Below are 26,991 nucleotides of genomic sequence, written 5' to 3'. Positions count from 1 at the left end.
AGACTGGATGATCATCCCATCAGACATGGTTTTTGGGGGGAGAGTGAATGGGAGGAGAGACTCTTTTAGTGTATAAGTCAGACTAGGTTTTGACTGAAGTCCTTTTCAATTCTAAAGCCTGTGATTCTTAGAATTCACAAGAATGAATTGGCTATTCTGGGAAACCTTGAGAGCTGAGGCAAGGCAATTTGGGAATTGAGGAAATTCTAGTATCCTGAAGGAAAGCTAGATGGTGCAGTGGATAGAGTGCCAGGCCTAGAGTCAGAAAGATCAAATGCAGCCTTAGACACTTATTAGCTGTGCAACCCTGGGAAAATTACTTCAACCCCGTTTGCCTCAGTTTTCTCATCTGTAAAATGAACTGGAGAAGGAAATGACAAGCCATTCTAGTATCTTTGCCAAGAAAAGCTCCTATAGGGTCACAACTTTTGTCCATTTCTTTCTACCCCAGGACAAGTGGACTGATAACCTACTGTGGCACCATCTGGACTTAAGGTTAATATACTTGACACTCTAAAACTACATAATAGGAAGTTCATTTCAGACAGCTCTCATTCAGTATAATATGATTTTTAAATGGGGCCTTTCTGAAATGGGCCACTGCTGCCCTCATTCTATGCCATGAGTCCTAGATGTTCTGTCTAAATTTGCTGCTGCCCCAGATTTTGTAGCTCTGATAGATGAGACTGTCTCTCCTCCTGCCAACGTGTCTGTATCATACACATCTGTCTGTCAGGCTACAATCTTCTTTGCTTCTTGATCACTCAAAGGAAGGAAGGGAATAAGCATTATTTATACAGCTCATACTATGCCAACGCTATACTAAATGATTTGCCAAATATTACCTCATTTAATCCTCGCATGCCTGTGAGGTAAGTGCTATCATTATCTCCACTTTATACTTAAGGAAACTGAGGCAGATAGAGAAAATAACTTGTCCAGGGTCACATAGCTAGTAAGTATAAGGCCTAATTTAAACTCAGATCTCCCTAACTCCAAGATTAGAACACTAGCTGCTTCTGTTTCAGAACTCAACATGGGGCACATTATTTACTTAATAGGTGGTACCACCAAAAGCTAGATCTTAACCAAAAAACAAATGAGATTGGTTTTAGGGGTTATAAGTCAGCCTAAAAAGGGCTGGGCTTCAAGGGGGTTGTCCAAAATCAACATTCTCTTTTGCTTAGAGAGTGGGTAGGAAGAACAAGAGAAAAGAAAGAAAACAGCAAAAGGACCTCTCATGAATGATGCTCCTCATTCATGACTTGGAAATCCTGCCCCTCAATGACACTTGAATAAAAGTGCCAGTGATCCTTCCTATCTGGGTTATTTGAACAAGCTTCTAAGAAGAGCTCAGGCAAATGCCTGGAAATTTGACAAATTCTAGAGGTGGCCAGCTATAAATTTTGTAGAAATAGTACAGTTATTTTATAGGCAAATGCCTGGTTGCTTTCTGAACTGCATCCTGGAAGGTAGAAGAAGTACCCTCAGAAGTCATTTAAAACCAATCTTCTTTCCAGTGCAAGAATTTGTCCTTTGATAGCCAATAGAGATCATCATCCAGCTTAGATACCATCGAATGTTCAGATGTACATAGTTGGAGATAAATCCTCCCTTATCTGTTTACTTTTTTGGGGGTAGGCAATTGGGATTAAGTGACTTGCTTAGGGTCACACAGCTAATAAGTATTTTATGCCTGAGGCTGGATTTGAATTCAGGTCCTTCTGATTCCAGGGCCGGTGCTCTATCTATTGCATCATCTAGTGCCATCCCTCCCTCATCTAAACTATCACAGCCTTTTATGTCTTTCTTAATGCACATTCACATTTTATTTTGCATTATAAATATTTGTGTACATATTTCGTTTTTCCTTTTGGGTCAAATAAACTTCGTGATATCCAGGTCTTTTCCTCCCTCCCTTCTTTCTTTCCCTCCCTCCTTCCTTGCCTCCCTCTCTCCTTCCTTTCTTCCTTCTGTCCTTCCTTTTTCTCTCCTCTTCCTCCCTCCCTCCCTCTCTTCCTTCCTTCTTTCCTTCCCTTCCTTGCTTCCTTTTTTTGCTCCCTTCCTTCCTTTGCTTCCTTCTTTCTTTCCCCTCTACTTCCTAGAATGACATATTGATCATTCAATAAAAATTTGCTGAATGGATGATTTTGCCTGTACCTTCAGTGATGGAGATCTCATTATCTATCAAACCAGCCCATTGCATTGTCATGTGGTTCTAATTCTAAGAAAGTCGTCTAGATCTGGTTGTATTTACTCTCTATTCCCTTGCTCTCTCCCTCCCCCTTGCTCCCATCTCTCAGATAGCTCATAAAAGTAAAACAAGAGTGCAGTGTCTTTAATATATTCTTCTAAGGAGGTGCTAAAAGACATTTTGACCACAGTCCTTTTATGTAACTACTCCCTCTAACCTGGGTCACTGCACACCTGAAACTCTTAGCGCTTAAAACCACCCAAGAAAATATTTGAGCTTTGCTGAAGAGGACTTCATAGATTTAGAGGCCTGAGAGAGAGGGGAGGATTTTGCATAACCATGGCAACTACCTACCTCTCTCTGCTCTCTCTGAAGACACAGTTCTTCAGTTTCTTCCATCAATTTGTCTGCCAGAGCAAGCACATGTACATATGATAAAAATATACACACTCCTAAACAAAAGTGGGATAATAATGGTGCACAGGGACTGGACCCAGAGGCAAACACAGAATTACATGATCTAGAGGTGGAAGGGACCTTAGAGATCATTTTGTCTTCTTTAACCTCTTGGAGAAAGCTTCTAAATCTTAATGTTCATTCTAACCAGAGGGCTAACCAACTCCCTTAAATAGCACACCTGACCTGGGCCTTGAGCATGTTCTCTTGAGTGTTCCTTATTTTTTCTATTTTGATTTAGGGAGGGAGAGCAGAGAATAGATCTAGCCACCATCCTTGCAGGTCAAAAATAAGATATGAGCCAGGATGAACCATTGAGGAAGAACCAATCATTTAGGTCTTACTTTTTTTTTCTCTGTGTAAAAATTAATTAAGTGCTTTAAGGTTCAAAAAGTGCTTTGTATAGCATTAATTCACTTGACCCTCATGAAAACCATGCGAGATAGGTACTATTATTATTCTTATTTTACAGATGAGGAAAGTGAGGCACATAAAAGGTCTTGCCCAGGCTAACACAGATAAAGATAGCTTGTTGTTGGAAGCCTTGACATGAGACTCTAGAATCACTTGATGATAAATTCAAATAGCCTTACTTTGAAACTGTGGACCAAAGCATGTTCAGGCAAGGGGGGAATGGGGTAGCTTTCCCTATCTATGTTTTGAGACAAGTGGAAAATCATCTTTTTGTTGTAGATTAAAAGTAGTATCTGACTATACTTCAAAGTGCTCAAAGTTAAGACTAGTCTTTGGGTTTTCCTTGCCCATGTAGCCCATATTTTACTATAGTTTGTCATCACTGTTACACCAAATACACACCCACTGTGATCACAACTTGTGCAGTTACAGCAAACAGTCCAGTTCCAAACCATCACATAAATCAAAGCATCACCTAAATACTCTTGCTTCTCCTTAGCCAATTGCAGACCCTGGGTCTCTAGGCTCTTTATCATGGCTTCTCCCAGCTGGGCATTCTTCCAAGTCCTGGGGAAAGAGAGCAGATGGGAAGAGAGAGGAGAAAGAGAAACAAGTCCAAGACTTTTTCTAAAAAAAGGCATATTTTGCATATGTCCACCTTATTTCTTTCATAATGTCATCTTGCCAATGCTAATATCTTCTTTCACCTAGCACTCAGAATTGGGATGTGAGTCCATCAAGGTAACTGATGGCAAACCTATGGCATTGTGTTCCCAGTATAAGCAATAAATAAATATAGAAAACTGTACTAAGACTTTTAGACACTGTGGTTAAGAGATTCTTTCTCAAGCTGACCTTGGCCTGAGTAGTGAGGAATAGAACTGGGAGATTTGAATGAAGATAGACTTGGAAGTTTGCAAATTCTTCTTAATCTAAGGATGCCAGAGAGGAGGGGGCTATGTTGGAACTGGAGTGTAGCATGACTTGAAGCATTTGACTGAGAAAGCACTAATCCTAGTTCTTCCTAGGTTCAATCTCAAAGACAAATGAGGATTGAGTAACTGGGACTTTGCCTTAAGGTACTGAATATAAAAATAAGGCTTAGTATCTAGTTAGCAAAATAATTAGTATTCTATGCTGCCAAATGGGATGCACCAGTAGACTGTTTCTCACCCTCCCCCAAATGCTCCATGCTCCCATGATATCTGCCTCTCCCTTCTAAATAGCACCCTTCTAGCAGTGACCTTGAATTTGTATGTTAGAATCTCTCTCTTCCCTACCTTCATGAAGCCATCTTTTATGCCATATATTCCAAGAATCATTTGTGATCATGGCCAGGGCGAAAAAAAAGTTCTAATTATGATTCTATTCATCCATGGGGACAGAAGGCAGCTGGGTCAGGTATGTCAAGTTCTGGTATCTATAGTCTTTGAAGGTCTGTGGCTTCTAGATTTTCTCTGAATGGCAAGAGAGGACAATTTTCTGCTTCCTCTTATGCCGCTGACTCTTCCTGTCTCCTCTTCTCCCTGAGAAGTTTTTTTTTAATCTCTCCTTTACTGCCTCCATCTTCATCCATAGCACCCAACCTCTCCATTGGAAGAGGATGCGAGGTGCATCCTCATGCGTAGGTGTGAGGACCACTTGGTGGAGTTAGGAATGGTAAGGAGGGCAGGCTGGGCAGAGTCTTTGTGAGCTCCTCCTGCACAAGGTTCCCTCCCCCAAAGTTGCCTATCTGGACACTCTCTTCCTCCATCGACCCAGATACTTACACTTTTCCAGACTCTCGTAACATCTCCAGCCACTGGATCTGTTCAAACTCTGATTCTGCAGCAAGCACAATATTACCCTGAGGGAAAAACAAAGCAAGGACAGAAGGAGACACTGAGTTTGGCACATATGGGTCAGTGCACATCAGAAATACTCAGCATCATTGTCTCCTTTAGCTCTCCTTTGTTCTGTACTGGTGTGGAAAGTTAAGGTCATCGCATTCAGCAGGGACAGTAACCATAGTTACACAGTGAGTACTCTTTTAACAGAAGGGTCTGTTCCTGCTTGTGGTCTATGCTTTCTCAAAGTGCCTCAAATCCATGTAAACACACCTTTTTTTTAATTGAAGTTTTTTTTTTCAAAACATATGCAAGGATAATTTTTCAACACTGACCCTTGAAAAATCTTGTGTTCCAATTGCACAAGAAAAATCAAATTAAAAAGTTAAAAAGAGAAAGAAAATAAAATTCAAGCAAACCACAATAAAAAGAATGAAAATACTATGTTGTGATCCATGCTCAGTTCCCTTCTCTCTCTGGGTATAGATGGCTCTCAACCATCACAAGATCATTAGAACTGTAAACACACCTTTTAAAACCTAACACTACTCCACTATCCACATATAGCCTCAATGGTGTTTACTTAGGCAGAGAACAACACTTTTTTTTTTCCTCCTCTCTGATTTCCCCTTAGAGATAAATGTGTGAAGTAAACACTTTTGATCCTTATCCACATTCCTCCACAGCTTTCAAAATACAGGAAATATTGGTAACGTTGTCTATTCCCAGGAGGGGTCACTGACCCATCTTATTTGGCATCCCAAAAAAGAAAGAGAATGAGAGGGTCATAGTGCTTCCTTAATCCACCAATAGTCCTCAGCTAATTATTACATAGAAAACTGATGGACCACAAATCCTTTGGGTATCTTTTGAGAGCAGATGGAGGCCACTGGCATTGCCTGCGTTGTCCCTGAACTGTGGATCTGAAGAATGTCACAGGGGAAACTGGTCCTAGATATTTCCTAGGCAGGGAAGCCAAGGAAGTGGAAGCTTTACTCACGTGGAAGTCTTGATGAGAGATCTTCATCGCATAGGGCATGTTGGGTTCTTCTTTGGCTTCCACAAGACAGCCTCCCAGAGGTATGACACCCTGAGGAACAACCAGAATATATTACCCACCTCAGCCCCAGAATCAGACTGATTGGGACATTCTGTTGAAACATAATAGTTCCAAAGTAATTCCAATAGACTTTGGACAGAAAATGCTATCTACATCCAGAAAAAGAACTATGGAGTTCTTTATTTATTTACTTTCATTTCTTTTTTTTTTTTTTTTTAATGAAATTTTACATTTCATTACTTATTTACATTCAATCAATATTGATTGAATGTAAATCAACACATGCTATGTTCACTTCTTTTTTCTGTTTTTTTTCCTCTCCCATGGTTTTTCCCTTTTGCTTTGATTTTTCTCCCCAACACAATTCATAAAACAATGTGTATTAAAAATAAATAAATTTGATAAAAGAAACATGTAGTACCCTGCCCTGAGGATCCCAGACTACAAACCAGATAGAGGGGACCTTTGGGCAGAGGATTGAGGTTACTGAAATTGAAAAGGAGGGGCCTGAGGAAGAAGTTTAATATACTCTATGACAGCCCTCTGCTCAAATTCCCTATCTTAGGAGGATTTAGCTGCCCCAATTATTCCATAGGTAAGACAGATGGCAGTTCTCAGAGATTTCGTGATTTCCCTATCTCAGACTCCTTCAAGTACAAGATCCTACCCACACCCAAATTCACTTTACCCAATACAAAACAAAGATACATAATCTGTCGAAGGCTGTTAGTTTTGCAAAGGCTCATTAAAAGCACATTTTCCTTATTTTGAAATCAATATTGCTGTGAAAACCCAGGAAATAGACTCTTCACTGCTTCCTACTAAATCTTTTTTCTTCTAACTCTAAACCCCCAATTTTACCCCAGCTCTAAGCATGAAATGCTGATGGCCTCACCTTAGGATGAATGTTGAAATACTTATTGCTTTCGAAGCTTTTCTTTTCGCTTTCAGAGTAGTAAAGCAAAAAGCTCTCTTTGATGATGAAAAACCTGAAGTGGGAAACAGGGAGGAGAGTGCAAGGTAAAGGAAAGAGAACCAAGAAAATAATTTGAGTGCAAAACAACGTATAGGATTGATGCTATAGTGAATGATAGAGATCTTCCATTAACACTATATACCATCTTAGTCCCCAGTAGAAATCACTTCATAAATTTTGGACTGCATTGGATCCCCCAAAGCACCCTGTGTTCAATAACCCCAACCCTAGTAGGTTATTAATATTTCTACTTCATCCCCTAAAAGACAGCCTAGAACCTCTGAGTATCTTAAAATCATGGTTGAAGAAGGAAAATGATAAGCTGGAAATTATCCAGCAGAGGGTAACCAAGATAGCCAAAAAAACCCTTTCAGTCCATGTCACATGAGGACCAACTGAAAGAAATGGGAATGTTTGGCCTGTAGAAAAAATTAATTAGGGGACATGCTGGCTTCAAATACTTGAGGTCATCATGTGCAGAAGGGTTTCACTTTGTTCTTTTTGGCTTGAGGATAAAAGCCTAGAGCAATGGACAGAAATGGAAAAGAGGCAGATATTTTCATTGCCGATGTGAAATCTATTGGAAAGTATACCTTATTTGTGCATGTGGGATCATTCTATGTAATTCATTTAACTATTTAATTAAATTTCATTTCTTTGTTTTGAACAAATGCCTTCTCTGAATTGCTAAAATAAACATACTTTTTCTTTATAACATGACTAATATAGAAATATGTTTTGCATGACTGCATACATATAACATTTATCAAATTGCTTGCCTTCTCAATGATGAAGAAGGAAAGAGAGGTTGAGAAAAAAATTAGAACTTAAAATTGTAAAAAAGAACTTTAAAATTATTTTTAGGTATAATTGGGGAAAATATTAACATTTTTTAAAAATTAAGGAATTAAAAAAACAGAAAAAGGAAAATCGTATATGAAACCAATAATCTATTTATATTCAGATTGGTCATCCTTTTATGTGCATAATAAATTCAATATATAACTTTAAAAAATTCATTTCTAAAAAAAAAAAAAGTAAACACATTGTTGGGAGTTCATAATTGGCAATTTTGAACTGATCCACAAAATGCCTCAAACCTAGATTGGCTTTTCCAGGCTATACTTCAGTTCTCCTTTATGTCCTCATTCATATCTATCACTAACAATATTCATTCATCACACATCTACTATGTGCAGGGCATTGTGCTAGAAAGTTTGGGCAATACATGAATAAAATGAGAGAATTCTTGCTCTCAAGGCACTTGCAATCTAATAGGAGAGTCAATGTAGAGACTCACCAAAAGATAAGTAATGTAATAAAACAGGAATAGAAAATTTCCTTCTTTTTTGTTTTTTCTTCTTCTAGTTTGCAAGAATCAGACAGGGAGGTTGAATACAGAATATACTACAAAGTACATGGCGGTGATAGGGAAAAAAAACAAAACCAAAATACTTCATTCTCTTAAAATTCTGTAGGCCAAAAAGAACCAAGCAGGAATGATTAGGAGATAAAGGGGCTCCTGGGTTTGGGAAAGAAGTCAGTAGAGGAACCTTGAGGGTAGAGAAGGGAAAAACTTCCTGCACCAAGAGGAGATAAGGACAGACCTGTGGAACCAGAGGATTGCAACTGGCAGCAATAAGAGGTGGCAGCTGCAGAAATAGTATAATGCAGCAGCTGTGAAAACAGCAGTCACTTGAAACAGGTGAAATGGCTGACAGATATATGCCATAAGTATACTGTAGGGAAGATTAATGAGAGTCGACCTTGAGCTATTAGAGTTTGTTCCTGTTAGTAGTTTTGGGTCCAAGGATCATTTATCTCCTTATCTGTTTTATAATAAATATTTATGTTAAAAACACTTATCAAATGTTTGCAAACATTTGAATTGATTCAACCATTCTAGAAATAAACTAGATTATGTTAATTTTTGTCTAAAGAGATTATGGGTAGGAGCTCAAGCTAATGAGATGAATTATTAGGAATGTTCCAAATACAGAGCCTTATCTTGACTGGCAAGAGTATAGGGGGTTGGGATCCCCATTTGACATTCAGGTTACATTTGTAATCTAGCACATGAGAAGGGCCCTGCAGAAAAGGGACCTATCTCTGAGGACTGGAGTGATAGGTAAAAGAAAGACTTAGGGAGGGGTTGAACTTGAGCTGGGAAATATTTAAATAGTTGTGGAGAGAGAGAGAGGGAGAGAGAAAGGGAGAGGAAGAGGGAGAAGGAGAAGGAGAAGGAGAAGGAGGAGGAGAGGCAGAGGGACAGGGAGAGGGATAAGAAGAAGAAGAGGAAGAGGGAAAGGAAGAGGGAGAAGAAGAGGGAGAAGAGAGAGAAGGAGAAGAGGGAAAGGGACAGAGACAGGGAGAGGGAAAGGGACAGAGAGAATGTGTGTCTTCTTTATTTTTCACTCCAACAGATATGAGAAACTCAAAGATGAATATTTTTCTTGTACAGGACTTGTCCCAGGGATAACCATGGAATTAGTATGATACAGTGAGCCAGACTCAGAGGTAGAAGAATTACATTTGAATCCTAACTTTGACAAATTAGCTGTGTGACCATGGATAAATTCCTTTATTTCTCAGGCACAGTTTTTTCATCAATAAAATGGAGGCAATCATGTTGGAATGGGCTCCATTAGAGTCACAAGTTTCTACTCAGGCATCTGTTGCTCATTCAGTCAGGTGCAGGAAGTGTGCTGAGAGTTTCAGGGTCTGGAGCCCCAGCAGAAGCTTGTTAGTTCCAAATAATGATTAAAGGGTTACCTTGCTTTGGGAGAAAATCCTTGTCTTATAAATATCAGACAAACTCCTCAGATCAGAGCTCCTTAATGTTCCTTGGTTAAGATAGTAAAGCTCCACTGAATGTGGATCCAAGCATAGTATTTTCACTTTTTACTGGTGTTGTTTGCTTTTTTTCCCTTTTGATCTGATTTTTTTTTTTTTTTTTTGCATAGCATGACAAATATGGAAATATGTTTAGAAGAGCTACACATGTTTAACCTATATTGGATTGTTCGCTGTTTTGGGAAGGGGAGAAGAAGGGAGGAAGGGAGAAAATTTTGTTACACAAGATTTTGCAAAGTTGAATGTTGAATGTTGAAAACTATCTTTGTATGTATTTGGAAAATAAAGTATTATTAAAATCTTTAATTAAAAAAGATAAAGCTCCTTCCTCAGGGAAATTAGTCTGAGTCTCTTGGTAATTTTTAATCTATCAAACCTGCTCTCCCACTGTAGTACCAACAATACCAGTCTTATAGGGTTGTGAGGAAATACCTTTGTAAATATTACAATTTTTAAATAACATTATCATTGTTAAGGTCACTGATTTTTCCTTGGATAAGGAATAATATGAATGCTTATTGTTCAAAGAAACCATCCTAGCTAAAAAAAAGTTCTGTGGGCAAAGTACCCATGTTTTTGCTTAAAATAATATAAAATCAATTCTGAGATCGATATTTCACTGTCTTAGCTGTTTACTTTTGATATCCCAATTTTCTGCTTGGCTTCAATTTCTGGAATGAATGCCATTATATTTGAAATCCCCCAAATTCATTTTAACAAGCATTTATTAATTTCCTATTATGTAGGAGACACTGAGCTAGGTATTGGGAATATAGCAAAAACAATATACATGATAGTCCATCACTCCTCAGTATCTTTGCACTGACTGAACTGTCCTCTTCCCCACCCCCTCTTTCAGGCCTGGAATGAACTTCCTCTTTATCCCCATTGGCTTCCTCAGCTTTTTTTCAAAACTCAGCTAAATTCCCCAGTTCTACAAGAAACTTTTTTCTGGTTTTCCCCTTCTTTCCCTCCTTCCCTCTATTGCATTTCCTCTGAGATTACCTTCTTATATGCACAGAATTGTTTAAATGTTGTCCTCCCTTATCAGAGTATGAACTCCTTGAAGGGAGGGGGAGAGAGAGAAAAAAAGGGAAAGGGGGAAAAAGGGAGAGGGAGAGAAGGAGAAAGAGTGAAAGGGGGGAGAAAGGAAGAGAGGGAGAGGGGGGAGAGAAAATGTATATTCTTTCCTTTGTATCCTCACCCCCAGAGCTCAGCTCAGTGCCTGGAATATATACCAACATATCAATGCTTGTTGACTGATTGAATTGTTTTAGGGGGTTAAAGCACCCAACTGGACACAGCTTTTCTGTTGCCTAGGTCATTCCACTGCCCTCAGAATGAATGAATATACCTTTGAGAAAACATAATGCTAGCTATTATTATTATTATCTCCATGTAGAAACAAGGGGGGGCCGAACCAGTACAGTATCAAGAGTCAATAATAATAAACATCTGTTAAGAGCCTACTATGTGTCAGATACTGTGCTAAATGCTAGGGATACATAGAAAGGTAAAGCACAATTATTCCTATGCTCAAGAAACCCATAGCCTAATGGAGAAGACAACCTGAAAAGAATTATGTACAAACAAGGTATGCATATAGGATAATTTGCTAAGGAAGAACATTAGAATTCAGAGGAATCAGAAGAGACTTCCTGTAGAAGGTGGGAGTTTAATTGGGACTTGAAATAAATCCAGAGGTAGAGGTAAGGCAGGAGAAAATTCCCAGTATTTTCCAGGGAAAATGCCCAGATTTGGGAGAGAGTATCTTGTTTGGGGAACAACAAGGAGGCCTTGATCAAAGAGCATATGGGGAGTATATGCGGTAAGAAAACTGGAAAGATGATAAGGAATAATTTTTGAAGGGCTTTGGATGTCAAGGATTTTAATATTTAATCACAGAGGTAATAGGAATCTATTGAGATTTATTCAATAAGGGGTTAACAGTCAGATCTGCATTTTAGGAAGATCAGTTTGGTCACTGAATAGAGGATAGACTAGAACAAGGAAAGACTTTGGCAGGGATACTAACCATTAGGCTATTGCAATAGTCTAGCCACCTAGCTGCCTCTTATTACTATTAATGACTAATTATTATTAGTATTATTGTTGTTGAGTCATTTTTTAAGTCATGTCTGTGACCCCATTTTGGAGTCATTTCTGGCAAAGATGCTAGAGTAGTTTGTTCCATTTCCTTTTCCAGCTCATTTTACAGATGAGGAACCTGAGGCAAACAAGGTTAAGTCACTTGCTCAGGGTTACACATCTACTATCTGAAGCTAGATTTGAACTCATGAAGATGTGTTTTCCTGATTACAAGCTGGATGCTCTATCAACTGCACCACCTAGCTGCCCATTATTAGTATCAGCCATCATATTAGTATTGTTATGTTCATGAACCAAATCAATTTCCAAGCAGTGTTTGTTGGGGGGGGGGGGGGGAGTGGAGGAAGGAAGATTGCACTTTAGAAGGTGAAAGGAAAAACAAAATCCAGTGGCTTCAGAAAATTTTAAGATTATATCCTAAGACAGGGCCAAGCCAAGGAATTTATAAGAAGATCCAGATCTTGCATGTGCCAAAATGTTTGTGGCAGCCCTTTTTGTAGTGGCTAGAAACTGGAAAATGAATGGATGCCCATCAATTGGAGAATGGTTGGGTAAATTGTGGTATATGAATGTTATGAAATGCTATTGTTCGGTAAGAAATGACCAGCAGGATACATAAGGAGCGGCTTGGAGAGACTTACATGAACTGATGCTAAGTGAAATGAGCAGAACCAGATCATTATATACCTCAACAACAATACTGTATGAGGATGTATTCTGATGGAAGTGAATATCTTAGACAAAGAGAAGATCTAATTCAGTTCCAATATCAATTGGAAACACCCAGAGAAGGAAGACTGGGAAATGAATGTGGACTACTTGCATTTTTGTTTTTCTTCCCAGATTATTTTATCTTCTGAATCCAATTCTTCTTGTGCAACAAGAGAACTGTTTGGTTCTGCACACATATATTGTATCTAGATATACTATAACATATTTAGCATGTATAAGACTGTTTGCCATCTAGGGGAGGGGGTGGAGGGAGGGAAGGGAAAAGTCAGAACAGAAGTGAGTGCAAGGGATAATGTTGTAAAAAATTACCCATGCATATATTCTGTCAATAAAAGTTATAATTAAAAAAAAAAAGATCTAGGTCCTTTGTAGTCCTTTGAAAATATTCAATATTGCAGTTTTGTAACTGGAGAAAGGCCATTTAAATCTCAGAGCTGGAATCAGAATTTCTGGGACGAAAGTCTTTCTTCCTTACCTCTCTGTTTCTCTCTGTAACAAATTTCAACTCATCTTTTTCCTTGAGGAAGAGGGCTTTTCACTCACATACTACTTCAGATTATTAACAGTCCCTTTCTGTGTATCCTCAGTCATCTGGACTACAGGAGAAATCTACTGCTACCCAGCTCCATGGAGATTTTGGGAAGAGGCTTCAGGAACCTGAGGGGAATGCAAAATCCGAGACCTCTGGGAACTGCTTACTTATGAATATTTGCAGCTGGCCCAGCCTCAGCCAGTCTGCTGATTCACTGATTTGCGCAGGAGCTGATCCAGTGCTCTGCCTGGGGTTTCTTTACCAGGCCACACCCACCTCTCTGGCTGTTCACAGCCAAATTAACTCAAAGCATCCTAGATTCAGACCTGGAAGAGATCTTAGAGGTCATTGAGTCCAAGCCTTTCATTTTATAGATGAGGAAACTGAGGTCCAGAGAAGTTGTAATACAGGTATCAAGTAGAAAAGGAAGTAAAAATGGGAATTTGAACTCAAGTCCTCTGAACCCCAAAGGCACTAGTAGTTTTTCCACTAAAACATTCTGTCCCTTCTTTTACAAGGGATTTTTACAAATTATGCAACTATAAATTCACTGTATTTTAAATTCCCAGCATTTCCTCCAATCTTTCTACTATTTCAGAAATAATCTCTTACCTTTATATGAACTGCAAAAGAAACTAATCCCTCAGCAATTTGCCCTCTCCCAGTTCCCACAAATGTATACCTGCTTAGACAGTGATGGAAGAGCTTTCTGTCTGTCTCTCAGTCTTTCTGTCTTTCCCTCTGTGTCTGACTCTATCTCTATTTTTGTCTCTCTATCTCTATCTTTGTTTCTCTTTTTGCTGCTTTTAGGAGAAGGAATTTAACTTAATGAACGTCCAATCACCTTTTCACTTTTTCCTAATGATGGGGGGAAACCTGAAATTGTCCTCTGACTTTGGTAGGGAAGCCATGGAAGAACTCTTGAGAAACTCTCCTCTGGGGGAGGCCTGCCTCAGGGAATCAAGATAAAGGGGCTTCATTCTGTTATTTTGGTGGGACTAGCTAGACCCTCTATTGATTATCTGTACCCTCTATTGAGTTGAAAATAATCCAGGATCACTTCTACTTAGCTCAAACTAAAGTGGTCTCATTCAATTGGAAATCTAGGCCTGGGAGCAGTGACAATATTAAAGGAATCCCATTCAATTGTTCTCTTATAAAAAAGGGCAATTTTAAGCTCATAATTTACAGAGGCCCAAAAGCAAGACCATGCCTTATCAAGGAACCTTTCTCTTTCTCCTTGGCATAGCTGCCTGTCAGGACCCCTACCACTGTGAAGAAATTCTCTTCTCAGATTTAACACTTCTGTTTATCTCTGTGCCAGGATTTCTCTGTTAGGACCTTTATCTCTGCCAGGACTGACTTCTCAGTGACAATAAAACTTCCCTTTTGCCAATCAAACTTTTCAGGTTGGTGAATCCTTTCACACTGAACCTGTACCAACCTGAAGGGGATTCTCACACTTCTCTCACACCTCAACTCTCTGAACCACCTCTAACCGCATCATTTGGTTCCCTAACTGCATCACTAACATATCCTCAGCAGCCAAGGAAGAACAGGGCCACGCCAGAAGCAATTTCAGAAAAGAGGACTAACTAAGGCTACAAAGAGAAACTCAGCCACTAGATCCATCCTGTCCCATTAGTTATTTATGTTTTCTCTTGACATACCAGAGTACTGAACCTTTTAAAGACAAGTGCTCTATCAAGAGGGCATCGATTGTTCTAATGATGCCACTTGTGGCAGTTGTCATGTGGTCACTAATTAGCTAAGGTCTGCTATGGGGAAGGAGGGAAGGAAGGGAGTAAGCCACTCCACTTTACCAAATGGGAGGCAGGATTTTTTCGGTATCTCCAGTCTGTCTGGCAATGCTTGGAAGATTTTTATTTCCTTTCCAAATCCCAAAGGATTATATTTGAAGATTAGAAACTTTCACTCTTCTCTACTCTCCCAAAATTGAGCTTGATGGGATGCTGATGTCTGTGTGGTGGGATGATTCCCTAGAAGAGTTCAAATTATGGGGCTTATCTGTGCTGAGGCCCCTCTCTCTTGCCCGACATAATGTTGGTGAAATCATAAAGCATCATCGTGCAGTAGGAAGAACATGAACAAGATTTAGTTTGTGGATTTGAATCCCAGCTCTGCCACCTGTGTGATCTTGGGCAAATCATTTTACCAGGTCTCAGTTTCTTCACCTGAAAAATGAAGGAATTTCCTGTTCTAATCCTCAATTGATGGATTTTATATTATCACAGGACAATTGAGTTCCTTGGAATCTATAGTGTAAACATGACTAAGTGGCATTGGTCAGAAGGCCGAAGTTTTATAAAGGAGGAAGTATCACCAGGACTAGAAGCAGCATGAAAAAATAATTTTTGGAGGGAGAGTGGATAGGATTTTTTTCCTTGTAACTATGCCAGATGTCTTGAGCAATGCCTCCCCTTTTACTATATTCTAAGCATAGCTTTTGCCTTTGAAAGTCAGAGGAAATCTCTAACCCCAGCAAGTACCATTGCTCATGCAGCCCAACTTAATATGCTTGCTCCATATCTCCCCTACCCCCCTCCCCCCAAAAGTAGCTAGGTAGATAGCATGCAAGTCCTGGAGTCAGGAAAGACTTAGTTAAAATCTGGCCTCAGACACTTAGAAGCTGTGTGACCTTGGGCAAGTCACTTAACCCTATTTGCCTCAGTTTTCCCATCTGTAAAATAGAGAAAATAAAATAGAGAGAGAATAGAAGACCATTCCAGTATCTTTACCAAGAAACCCCAAAATGGGATCATGAAAAGTCAGACATTCCTAAACAACAGCAATAAAAACACCCCTAATTTTTGCATTCAAATGTCAATAAGAAGACCTTTTGACCCCAGGGAAAGCCAGTGATCTGGTGAAAATTCACCCTGCTAATTCATTTTAGATATGGTCCATAAAAAGACTGCCTCCAGGGATTAAAAGGGTTACTTCATTTTAACCTCCACAGGACTTTTCCCCAGCCCCATAGCTAGCTTTCCAAAGATTTCTTGTCAGACCCTCCTTCAGAGTCAAGGTGGGGAGGAAGCAGTCTAATCTCAGTTTTTATACATTACTCCATCCCAAACCTTTAAAAACTATTATTTTCAAAAGCAGATTCTTTCAAATATTGCAATTTATTAATCCTTTGCCTTTTTAAAAAACTAAGGTAAGTTCCCAGTTTGGGGGCATTTGAGAGGAGAGTAAAGATTGAAATGTCCAGTTTAGAGCTGAAACTAGGGTGGGGGAACTTTGTTCCAGGCACCTAAATTTCCTCCTCACGCTGGTCTGGAGACCACCACCACCATCTCCTCTCTTTTCTCTCTGTTCAAGTCCTCTATTAATCGATGGCCCTGAGGGGTTTGGAGAGTGAAGATAGGCCTCAGGAGAGGGCTAATGCAATTGAGGGGAGGGCCAAACTACCACCTCTCCTGGAAGGATTGTATCTGCTTGACTCTCTCTCTTCTAAAATCTGACTGTATACTATCTCTCAACCAACGAAATTTGCCCTAGCTGCCAGAATCCTAGCTATCAGGCTGTCCCTCACAAACATGGACTGAGCCTAGCATATTGGTGCCTGGTGGGGTTTATGAAAGCAGTGAAATCCAGAAGTAGTTTTATAGTGAGGGTCTTTAACTAAAGAACAATTGTTTTTCTAACTCCTCAAGGATATGATGGAATCTCTTTCCATTTCCTCCAAGCAGACTGCTGTCAGCTCAAACCTTCTGTATGAGGTGACCCCAATTCACCGCTAAATAAATGTCTACATTTGGACCACTCCTTCAATCAAAGTATAAATTCTCTTACACCCCCTAAACAGAAATCTGATAGTCCTTTCATTCTAGTAACTTAGAGCACTTGGGGACAAAAATTTTCAAATGTTGAAACTAATTTCCAGATGGGGCAAATAAGGACTGCATAAAGGTGAGGTCAAGGTCATGGAACAAGCAAACTTATTTCAGTTTGAAATAAGTCAAATATCTTGATACTCCTAGTTTATTGTTTAACCAAGGAAAGCTTTCCTCAGAACCAAGACCCTTTTCCTCCCTTGCCTTCTTTTCCTCTCCTTTCACTCGTTCTCCACCCCTGGAGAAAACATGCTTTCTCTCTTTCCTCCATTATTCTCACCCCAGTGAAGCCCCAAGCACCCAGAGAACTCACCTTCTGGACCACTTGGCTGATTGCCTCCCAAAGGGTCTCTTCCAGAGCACGCCATACAGCTGCACTTTGGTGCTGATGTCCAGGGCATCGGCTTCTGCCTGTTCCATGGAAGGGGAGGGAGAAACTGAATTGGATTTGGAAACGAACATTTTCTCTCAGAGGAATTTCCCCCTCCCCTCCCCAAAACTTCCCTGGGTCTGGTTGCTCTGGGGAGTTGACCGAAGACAACAACCCGGAATAACGATGTCTAAGACGGTTGGGAGCCAGAGGCAAGTGAGGAAAGCCTACAGACTGGATCGGTCCTGAGGGTGTTCAAGTCATAGTCGATACTTGCTTCCCTGGCGCAGAGATGAGCAAGGTTTCCTCTCACGGTGTGGTGCATTAAAGCAAAAAAGGTCGACAAGCCAGCCACAGGAGATCAGAGCTTTGCAAAGAACGGAGTAAAAAGTAGAGCAGCCGCCCTCCAGAAAAGGTGGAGTAAGTCAGATTCCTTAAATCTTTTTGATGGGGAAGGCAAAAGGGGAGGTGGAGGGAACGATCCCAGATAGGAGCTCAGGGAAAGACGCTGGAGGTCTGTCGATCTGGTACCCGCTGCACCAAAACAATTCTCCTTTATCGCTCCCTCAGCCCGATCCCCCACTCCCCACCCCGCCGTCATGCACGCACCCCAATTCTGGTGGCCTTTGATTGGTCGGGAGTAAAAGGTAAGTCAGAGCCCACTTTGGATCTTCCAATCACAGTCCCTGAGCCGGTCTCTGAAGGTCTCTCTGCTCCCATTATCAGAAGATCAGAAGATGAATTTCCTTACTGAAATAACCATCCACATTCATAAAGCACTTTATGATTTTTCAAAAAGCGCTTTCCTTACTACTCTGAAGCAAAGGTGCATTATGATGGCTTAGAGATGAGGAACGTGAGGCTCAATAAGTGGGTTTACAAAGGCTGCTGAGCAAACTTCAGCCAATTTATTTAAGTGTGTGTGTGTGTGTGTGTGTGTGTGTGTGTGTGTAGGGGAGGGGTTGGGCGGGGGTGTTGTAGAAGAGTTGTTGACCATGCTGGATAAGGAGGTTTGGACATTTGAAAAGAGCCTTGAAGGGTAGCTGCAGGAGGCTACCCTCTCAGAGTTGTATTTCAACCTAACTTCAAATCAAATCAGCAAGTGTTAAATGCTCACTATTTGCCAGGCACTGCGCTGATACAAAGAAAAGCAAAAACAATTTCTGCCCTTAAGGAGCTCACAGGCCAAAACAGCCCTATCCCATATAGTTAGGGCCTTATAGATAATATAGATAATATAAATGCCTTGTATTTATTGTTGCCTTTTGTTTTTATATCTCACTCATTCTTGGGAATATTCTCTCTCACACTATTTTTACCCTAACCTCAATGATCAACACTCCTTTAATTTTTTAAAATTAAGAAAGCAATTTTCTCTCCTTCCTGTCTCCCCCAACCTCCACTGGGGAAAAAAAAAGAAAAACAAAACAAAACAAAACAAAACACCTTTGCCACAGATATCTATGATCAAGCAAAACAAATTCCTATACTGTTAATGTCCAAAAATCCTGAGTCTCAATCTGCACTGAGTACCAAGTCCTCTCTGTCAGAAGGTGAATAGAGTTCTGTGGAATCATGGTTGATGACTGATCAGAATTCTTAAGTACCTACAGTTTTTTCATCTTTGCAAATTTGTTGTTATTGTGTAAATTGCTTTCCTGATTGTGTTTGCTCTAGTCTGCATCATTTTATACAAGTATTCCCAGGTTTCTGTGCAGCCCTATGCCAATATTTCTTCCATCACAATAAAATAATTTTCTATTCACATACCACAATTTGTTTAGTCATCCCCTGGATACACCCTTAGTTTTGATTTTTTTTTTTTTTTTTTTTTTTTTTTTGCTATCACAAAAAGAGACATTATAAATAAATTTGTGTTTATGGGTCCTTTTCCTCTTTCATTAGTCCTTTGGGAGATAAGCCTACTATTGTATAGTGGGGTCAAAGGGAAAATCATAATTTAGTAACTTTGGCGGGGCATAATTCCAAACTACTTTCTAGAATATCTGGATCAATTCATACCTCCACCTATAAACTGCATATATATATATATATATATATATATATATATATATGTGTGTGTGTGTGTGTATGTTTTCCCATAATCTCTCCAATATTTGATATTTCTCTTTTTTGTCAATTTTGCCAATTAGGAATGAGGTAGAATCAGAGTTTACTATTTTAATATGCATTTCTCCAATAATTATTAATTTGGAGATTTTTCTTAATGTGGCCCTTGATAACTTAGATTTATTATTATTATTTTTTTAGACAACTGAATGTTCATATTTGTTGATCATTATCAATCAATTGAGGAGTGGTCCTTATTTTTATAAAGTTTAATCAGTTTTTTACATATCTTTGAAATTAGATCTGTATTAGAGAAACTTTCTGCAACATTTTTCTCCCAGTTATTTCTTTTCTTATTTTAGCTGCATTGCTTTTGTTCACATAAAATACATTTTATGTAATCAGAATCTTATATTTTATGCAATTTGAATTGTCTATTTTAATTTCTATGATATTTCTAACCCTTGTTTGATCATGAACTCTTCTCCTATCCATCAATCTGAAAGGTACTTTCTTCCTTGTTCCTATAATTTGTTTATTGTCTTCCTTCATATCTAAGACATGAATCCATTTGGAACTTACCTTTGAATATTGCTTCCCATGAACCCTCCTTTTCATACTGATCTTCTTGTCTTGAATCTAAGCGATCTGATAGCTTTATCATTCACCTTTTTAGGATTTCTATACCCAGAGGCATAGATGCTCATATATTATAACTCCATTTTTATATGCTAGCTTTTAAAGTCCCTTTAAGCAAAACTGGGTTAAACCAGTAACCACTTGAGATTCATTCACATTCTCTGAGCTTGTTTGTTCATTAGTAAAACAGAGATAGAACTGGATAATTTTTATAATACTTTCCTAGCTCTAAATATTATAATGTTATGAATCTAAGGGGGCTTGAGTAGTTAGAGAATAATAATAATGATGATAGTAGCATTTATATATTGCCTACTATGTGCTAATAATTTTATCTCAGTTAATCCTCACAACAACTCTAGGAGGTAGATGCTCTTATTATTCGCAGAGGTTAATACCTCTAAAGTTACACAACTAGTAAATGTTTGAGTTCAGATTTGAATTCAAGTCTTCCTAATACCAAGCCTAGTACTTAATACATAACTGTCCAATAGGGTATGGTATCTCTGGGAGCAGGTTATATTGGGAAAGGCAAGTGATATACTAATAGGAAATGCCAATAAAATTTTATTTTAAAAAAGAATTTTCATTCACCTAAACAAAACAAATTTAACTCAGAGATGGATGGCTTTGTAAAATCATAGGATATAGAATGAAATTGACATCCAGAGAAGTTTCTTAAATGACTTGCCTAAAATTACAGAGCCGAGATTTGAATTCAGATTTAGTAACTCTAAATCCAATTTCCTTTCTATTACATGATCACACATCATCTTCACTGCAACTGCTCCAAATCTTACCATCTTATTAAGTCTAACCCTTCTCAATATACTGGACCATACAACAGCCACATCCTCTTTCCCCAGGATGTTGGACAATCGTCTCAAGGTTCAGGGGCAGTGAAAGCTGGCTATGCTGACCTTGCTTAGTTCTGCAGGTTGAGTTCTTCATTTCACGTCTCTAATAAATTTATTATTAGATTACCAAGTCAATAACATGGAAATCCTCTAATCTGGTGAGAGAAGGGATATTAGCTTAGACTATAAAGTGAATGCTAATGCCCAAGTTACCCACCCCATTTACCTGGATTAGAAGGATGAACTGGCCACCAGCAGGATGGGGAAAAGGCAGAACTACGTCCCAAGAAGGAAGATAAGTTCAGTGGTTCCAGAACAAGAATGTGAAGCTCTCTTTTTCTATCAAGCTCCAGCTAAAATTCAATAGGAACCCACTGGCATACTTGGATGAATCTTCATGATTAGACCTGCTGAGGTTGAAGTGGATTTCTTGCTTTAAAAAAGTTAACTCAAACCACCTAGAAGCTTACATTTTCCCTCAAAGACTCCTTAAAATCTACTTTCCCTTCCTATGATTTTTTTTCCATTAAAAAAATTATTGTTTGCTTTCACTGAGTTCATCTAAGGTATTATACTTGTTGTCAGCTTATTTAAGATCCCAAAAGATAATCTGAACCCCAAGATAAATTCCGATGTAGAATAAGTACTATAGACAAATAGATCTGGTTTTCATGGCAGGGGAAGTAATGGGGGATCAAGTATAACAAATCACTGAATCTTGGAGCTACTTCTACAAACCAAAAAGTAAGGAGGTTTTGCAGCTTGAAGGAAGGATTTGAAGATCAAAAAAAATTCAGACTAGAATAAGACAGAAAGTTCTCATTGTAACCCAAGTTTCAAAGTCCATTGGGAGCAAGGTAACAGCTCAACTGAGAAAGAATCCTAGATCTTATCCATAGGAAATTCCCCAAGTCTCTAGTGTAGCAAGCCGGAAATAGGAATATGATGGAGACTGTGGGCTCTTTTCAAGTCTTTCCAGAATTTTTTCCTTCAGAAGCATGAAGTAGAGTTAGCCTTGTCCAACTTCCCTTTGGGAGCTAGAAGCTAGAAACATTCAGAAAAACTTGGATGTCATCCTCAAGAAAATTGGAGAGTTCTCATCTCTTGAGTTCTTTCAACTCTGCTCTGTTCCTCATGTGGGCATTCATGTCTCCCATTGAGGGAAAGAGTTCCATACCAATGGGCTTTATTTTGGAGGGGTTATCCCACTATGTAGCATAAAGGCGTTGTATGGTTCAAAAGAAAGTAGAAAAGATATGTCAAGTCCCTTCTACAAAGGAGATTTTTTATTTTTTGCAAGATCTATTCTAACCAAGGTAGAGACTTCAAGAGCAAGTTACTCAGGGAAATGTTACTTAGGCAAATGCCTTGGCAGATATAAAAAAGACTAAAACAACTCAACTTGACATTTTAACTGCATTATTGAATATATTGGGAACTTTGAGATAAGGATAAAAGGCTTGGTGGAATCAACACATCTCATTTCTAATATGTACAAATATCTCCATCAGGAATGATGTTACACGTAGCACACCATGTTTATTCATATTTGGACAAAAATGACACTTGCCTGAAATTTGTGTTTCAATAACTCAGATGAAGAGGATACAACTATTTATGTCCAGTACATCTCTCTTAATTGAAGGAGAAACTAAGAAATACCCTACCAATTAGCCACAGCTTCAGTTCATATCTGTAACAGAAACAAAAGATGTTATGATTACATATGTTGGACACCTAAGTAATATAGTATTATAATTTTTTAATATGGTTCTTATAAATTATATAGATATAGGTAGTGGTGTTTCAGAATGTTCGTTTATGCACTAGTTCAGACAGCTTTATAAGTTAAAACCGCAGGGAAATAAAAATACATACCAAAATATGAAAAAAAAAAAAAGACATTAAGACATTGTAATACTAGGATTCAACATTAAGACCTTCAACTGAGGAGATTAGAGTTCTGTTGAAGAACACTGGCATTCAAAAGACTCACAAGTTAACTGATTGATAGAATGCTAATCCATGCAAAGTAATTCAGAGACTGGTCAACTTGCCTATTTACAAACTTTGCCTGTTTAGCCCCCAAAAATAGAGAGGGCCCTGTTAGGACTATTCACCATAACTATCTATTGTCCATAGAAGAGTTATCTGGACTTTCTACTGAGAGAACTGATGATTACTCACTCAGATAAAGAGGCAATCTAAGGAGCAGCTAGTTGATGTAGTGGATAGAGTCCCAGCCCTGAAGTCAGGAGGACCTGAGTTCAAATGTGACCTCAGACATTTAATGCTTCCTGGCTGTGTGACCCTGGGCAAGTCACTTAACCTCAATTGCCTCAGCAAAAAAGAGAGAGAGAGAGAGAGAGACAGTCCACCAATTGTATGAAGACTTTCTGACCCAGATATGAGCTCTGAAAGTGATCCAGCCAATGAAGGAAAACAATATATTATCATAGGGTAGGAGAAGTGAACTCTGGGCAACTCCTTTCTTGCTTCAAACTGTTACCAATCCTCAGGGTACAGATTCAATTCATAAAGCTTGAAAATACTGATAGGTAGTCTGGATTAATTGTCAATTTGGGTGTAGATCTACACAGTGATCCTGATATTCAGCCAATATTAACTACAAGCTCTGGCTTACATAGAAAATGAGTTCAGTCAGTGTTAGGAGAACTGGGCCTATTTCCAGATTATTACCAGGCTAAGTTATGATGCTAGGTAAACCTGAAGACATAATTACACATCTCTAAGCAACAATACTAGAGATTACTCTTGTAAAATGTGACTTGCATGTACTTGTATATGTTTCCTGCTGTACCTGTGAATTACTGTATTTGTTGAATATTCTTATTACTTGATTATGTTTTATGTTCTGTTTATGCTATGGAAATGTCTTTTTCAATAATTATGTTATATAAATGCTGTTGCTTATAGATAAATTGTACTTTATATATAGGCCTATTGATAGGATTATTATTGCAGCTAGTTAGCTTAACACTGCTTTGTAAGTTAGCCATGCTAATTGTTTAATTGCTGAGTATTATGGATATGGCTATACATTCCAGTACTGTGTACCATGGATATGCATGTGTTATACCTTGTATTATAGATTATTATTGTTCTGCTGTGTATTATGGATATATATGTTAAAATATTCAGTAGGTAGTTAGACATTGTAATATTCTCTTAGCTAATAGTCTGTATAATGCCATGTCTACTGCACATTCTGGGACAACAGGAAAATCATTTTTGTTGTTTTTCAGCACTGCCTGTTTGTATTTTTATTGTAAACAGGTTTTGGACTTGTTCTAGCTAATCTTTGCAAGGGACTACAAAGAGTTTTGACCCAGGGGAGAAATGTCACCCTGATTGAGCTGAGTTGCCCTGCTCTCAGTGGGTTTTAGAACTATAGTTTTTCTTGGCAAAGATACTGGGTTGATTTGTCATTTTCTTCTCCATTTTACACATGAGGAAACTGCAACAAACAGGGTGAAGTGACTTGCTTAGCATCATTTAGGTAGTAAGTATCTGAGGCTGAATTTGAACTCTTGATTGATGCATTTCCCTGACTAGTTCTAGCATCCTATCTACTGCACCAACTTGCTGACCCAAAGCTTGTCTATTTTCTAGCTTATTCTTTAATTCAATTCACCAAATATTTATTAAACATTTACTATGTTTAAGGCAGTAAGTTTGGTCTCTGGGTCCAACTGTTTCCATGGTTCAGTGATCTATCATACCTCACAACCATTTACTTGCTTTTGTTGGTCTTTCTCTTTTTGTCACACACTCAAAAATGAAAGACTATATTTTCTTAGATTTGTTCACAAAGGGAAAGGGCAGCATATTAAAATATCAAGAATGATGTAGCAAATTATTGGGAATATATATGAGACTATTCAGTACAGACTGGTTTGTACCCAAACTTAGCACCCTTTCCTTTCTACTCATCTAAATTCTAGCTCTCCCTCAAAGCTAAAGTTACGTGAGCTTGGGCCATAAAATTTTATCTATTTAAAGCTTTATACCCTAGACAGACTGCTCTTGTTTTAGCTTGAGAATGATGTCTTTTGAATCAAGTTATTATCCCCATGCAGATTGGGGGTTCATTGACTTGATTCTCTGGATCGAACTCATTTCTTTCTTTTTATTTAAGCTAAAGCAGCAAACAGGAGATATCATTTATATGTGAGTAAAACCACTGCTACTACCACCATTTCTAAGATCCTGATAGAGACTGTCCAGGATTCTTAATGCAAAAGTTCTGAGAATAACAGTGCCCTCCTCCTTCCCCTGACTACCAGCCCTGCTTCCAGACTGGTCTTCATAACTGTCACTGATGAGAATAATCCCTGTAATGGGAGGACCCATCGTTGACCATCCCTGATGGACAGGTAAGTCTAATAGCCCTAAGAGAATTTATGTGCCCCCAGACTCAGTCCTGATTCTAGCCCAGCTGTTAAAGCTACCAGATATGCAAGAGTTTTGGCCTGGCCTGGCAACTGCTTCTGTGAAAAACACAGCTCCTTCTGACCTTCATCAATCACAGATACTAAAGACCCAGAAAATAAAATTCTCAATAGCAAAGTCTTTGGCTTTGTCAAATGTTTTATCACCAGAAACTGATGTGATTTTACCAGCAGAAACAACATTAAAGAAGATGCATTGCCATATGCTTAACCATTCTCTCTAAGGACCATGAGTCCTTAAAACCTGACTTGCAACTAAAATCTTCTATGTGTATTGTCTCCTCCATTAAAATGGGAAGGTTCTTTGAACTTGGAACTTGAAGATAGGAACTGTCTCCATTTTTCTATTTGTATCCTTAGTGTTTAGCAGAACTTTGCACATGATAAGAAATTAACAAGTGCCTTTTTATTCATTCATTTATTCAGCAATTTTGATTGCTGACTGGGTTTATGGTATTATACCTACATTCATACACTGATCTAGTTAGGTTTCTTCTCTCCATCTTTCCCACATTTCCACAGGAAATGTGGATGTGGGAGGAAAAGTCATAAAAAAGTATTACAATTGTGTCCAATTACAAAAATGTCAACTCAACCCCTAAGTTTTTTTCCTTATGTAGGACAACAGAACACTTGGGTGGGGGACCAAGAAAGATAGAGGGTGGGCTCTGAAGACCTTTGCTACCTTTATATTGCTCCAAAGTCACTGTCACTGCAGCCCAGAAATATACCCTGCCTCAAGCAATACAAGACAGTGACATCAGAAAAAAAAAATCAATCCAGACATTGATTCTATTCATTTCTGAATCATTCTCTTACAGTTCAGTGGAGAGAGTCCAGTCTTCAATTATAGGCCAGAAGCTCATTAATAATCATTTGTAACTCAAGTCTGAAATAAAGAAATGCAAATCTATAGTTCTGCAACCTCATTGTCCCATAAATTTGCTAACCACTTAACAAGAATAATAAAAATTAACAGCTTCTCTCAAGTTTCTCTGATGGAATAGTCTTGTTCTCTGGGAGATGATGAGCAGGATGCTCTTAGGAAAAAAAAATCTGGAAAATCCACCATGAACAAAGTGAAATGTACTATATACAAAGTAATAGCAATATTCTGGGATAACCAGCTGTAAATGACTTTGTTATTTTTAATAGCACAATCATCCACAACTATGCTGAAGGACTTATGATGAAAAATCCTATCCATACCCAGACAAGGAAATGAACATGTTTGAATACATATCTAAGCATTCTCTCTCTCTCTCTCTCTCTCTCTCTCTCTCTCTTTTTAATTTAATTTTTCTTGAGGATTTTTATTTCTATTAGGGTGGGAGATTTATGTTTTATTTCATAACTTGACTCATATATATCTTATATAACTTTACACATGATTTCTTAATTGTGGAGATCAGGGAGAGGACTTAGAACTCAAAAAAATCTTAAAAACAAATGTAAAAAAATTGTTTTGAAAATAAACAGCTTTCTGGTTCTACTAGTTCTACTGGTGCTATTAACCAAAAATGAAAGACAGATTCAGAGATAGGAGCTACTTATAAAGTGAAAGTTTATAAAAA

The 26,991-nt window shown here is 38.5% G+C and overlaps 1 protein-coding gene across 1 annotated transcript in view; it reads right to left on the bottom strand.

The window, feature by feature from the left end:
• Positions 1 to 17,668, bottom strand: part of PLEKHD1 (pleckstrin homology and coiled-coil domain containing D1) — a 38,383-nt gene extending 20,715 nt beyond the window's left edge. Inside the window, exons 1-6 of the mRNA XM_003756380.3 lie at positions 17,323 to 17,668; positions 6,846 to 6,939; positions 5,891 to 5,980; positions 4,834 to 4,910; positions 3,540 to 3,631; positions 2,549 to 2,601 (exon numbers count right to left, since the gene is read on the bottom strand). Of these exons, the coding sequence (XP_003756428.1) occupies positions 2,549 to 2,601; positions 3,540 to 3,631; positions 4,834 to 4,910; positions 5,891 to 5,980; positions 6,846 to 6,939; positions 17,323 to 17,471 (555 nt within the window). The 5' untranslated portion in view covers positions 17,472 to 17,668. The remainder of the gene's footprint in view (positions 1 to 2,548; positions 2,602 to 3,539; positions 3,632 to 4,833; positions 4,911 to 5,890; positions 5,981 to 6,845; positions 6,940 to 17,322) is intronic.
• Positions 17,669 to 26,991: the final 9,323 nt, after the last annotated feature.

This window comes from Sarcophilus harrisii, chromosome 2, assembly GCF_902635505.1.
Source record: "Sarcophilus harrisii chromosome 2, mSarHar1.11, whole genome shotgun sequence".
Taxonomy (NCBI): Eukaryota; Metazoa; Chordata; class Mammalia; order Dasyuromorphia; family Dasyuridae; genus Sarcophilus; species Sarcophilus harrisii.
Note: the sequence above shows the minus strand (reverse complement) of the source record. Positions and strands in the feature narration are given on the sequence as shown.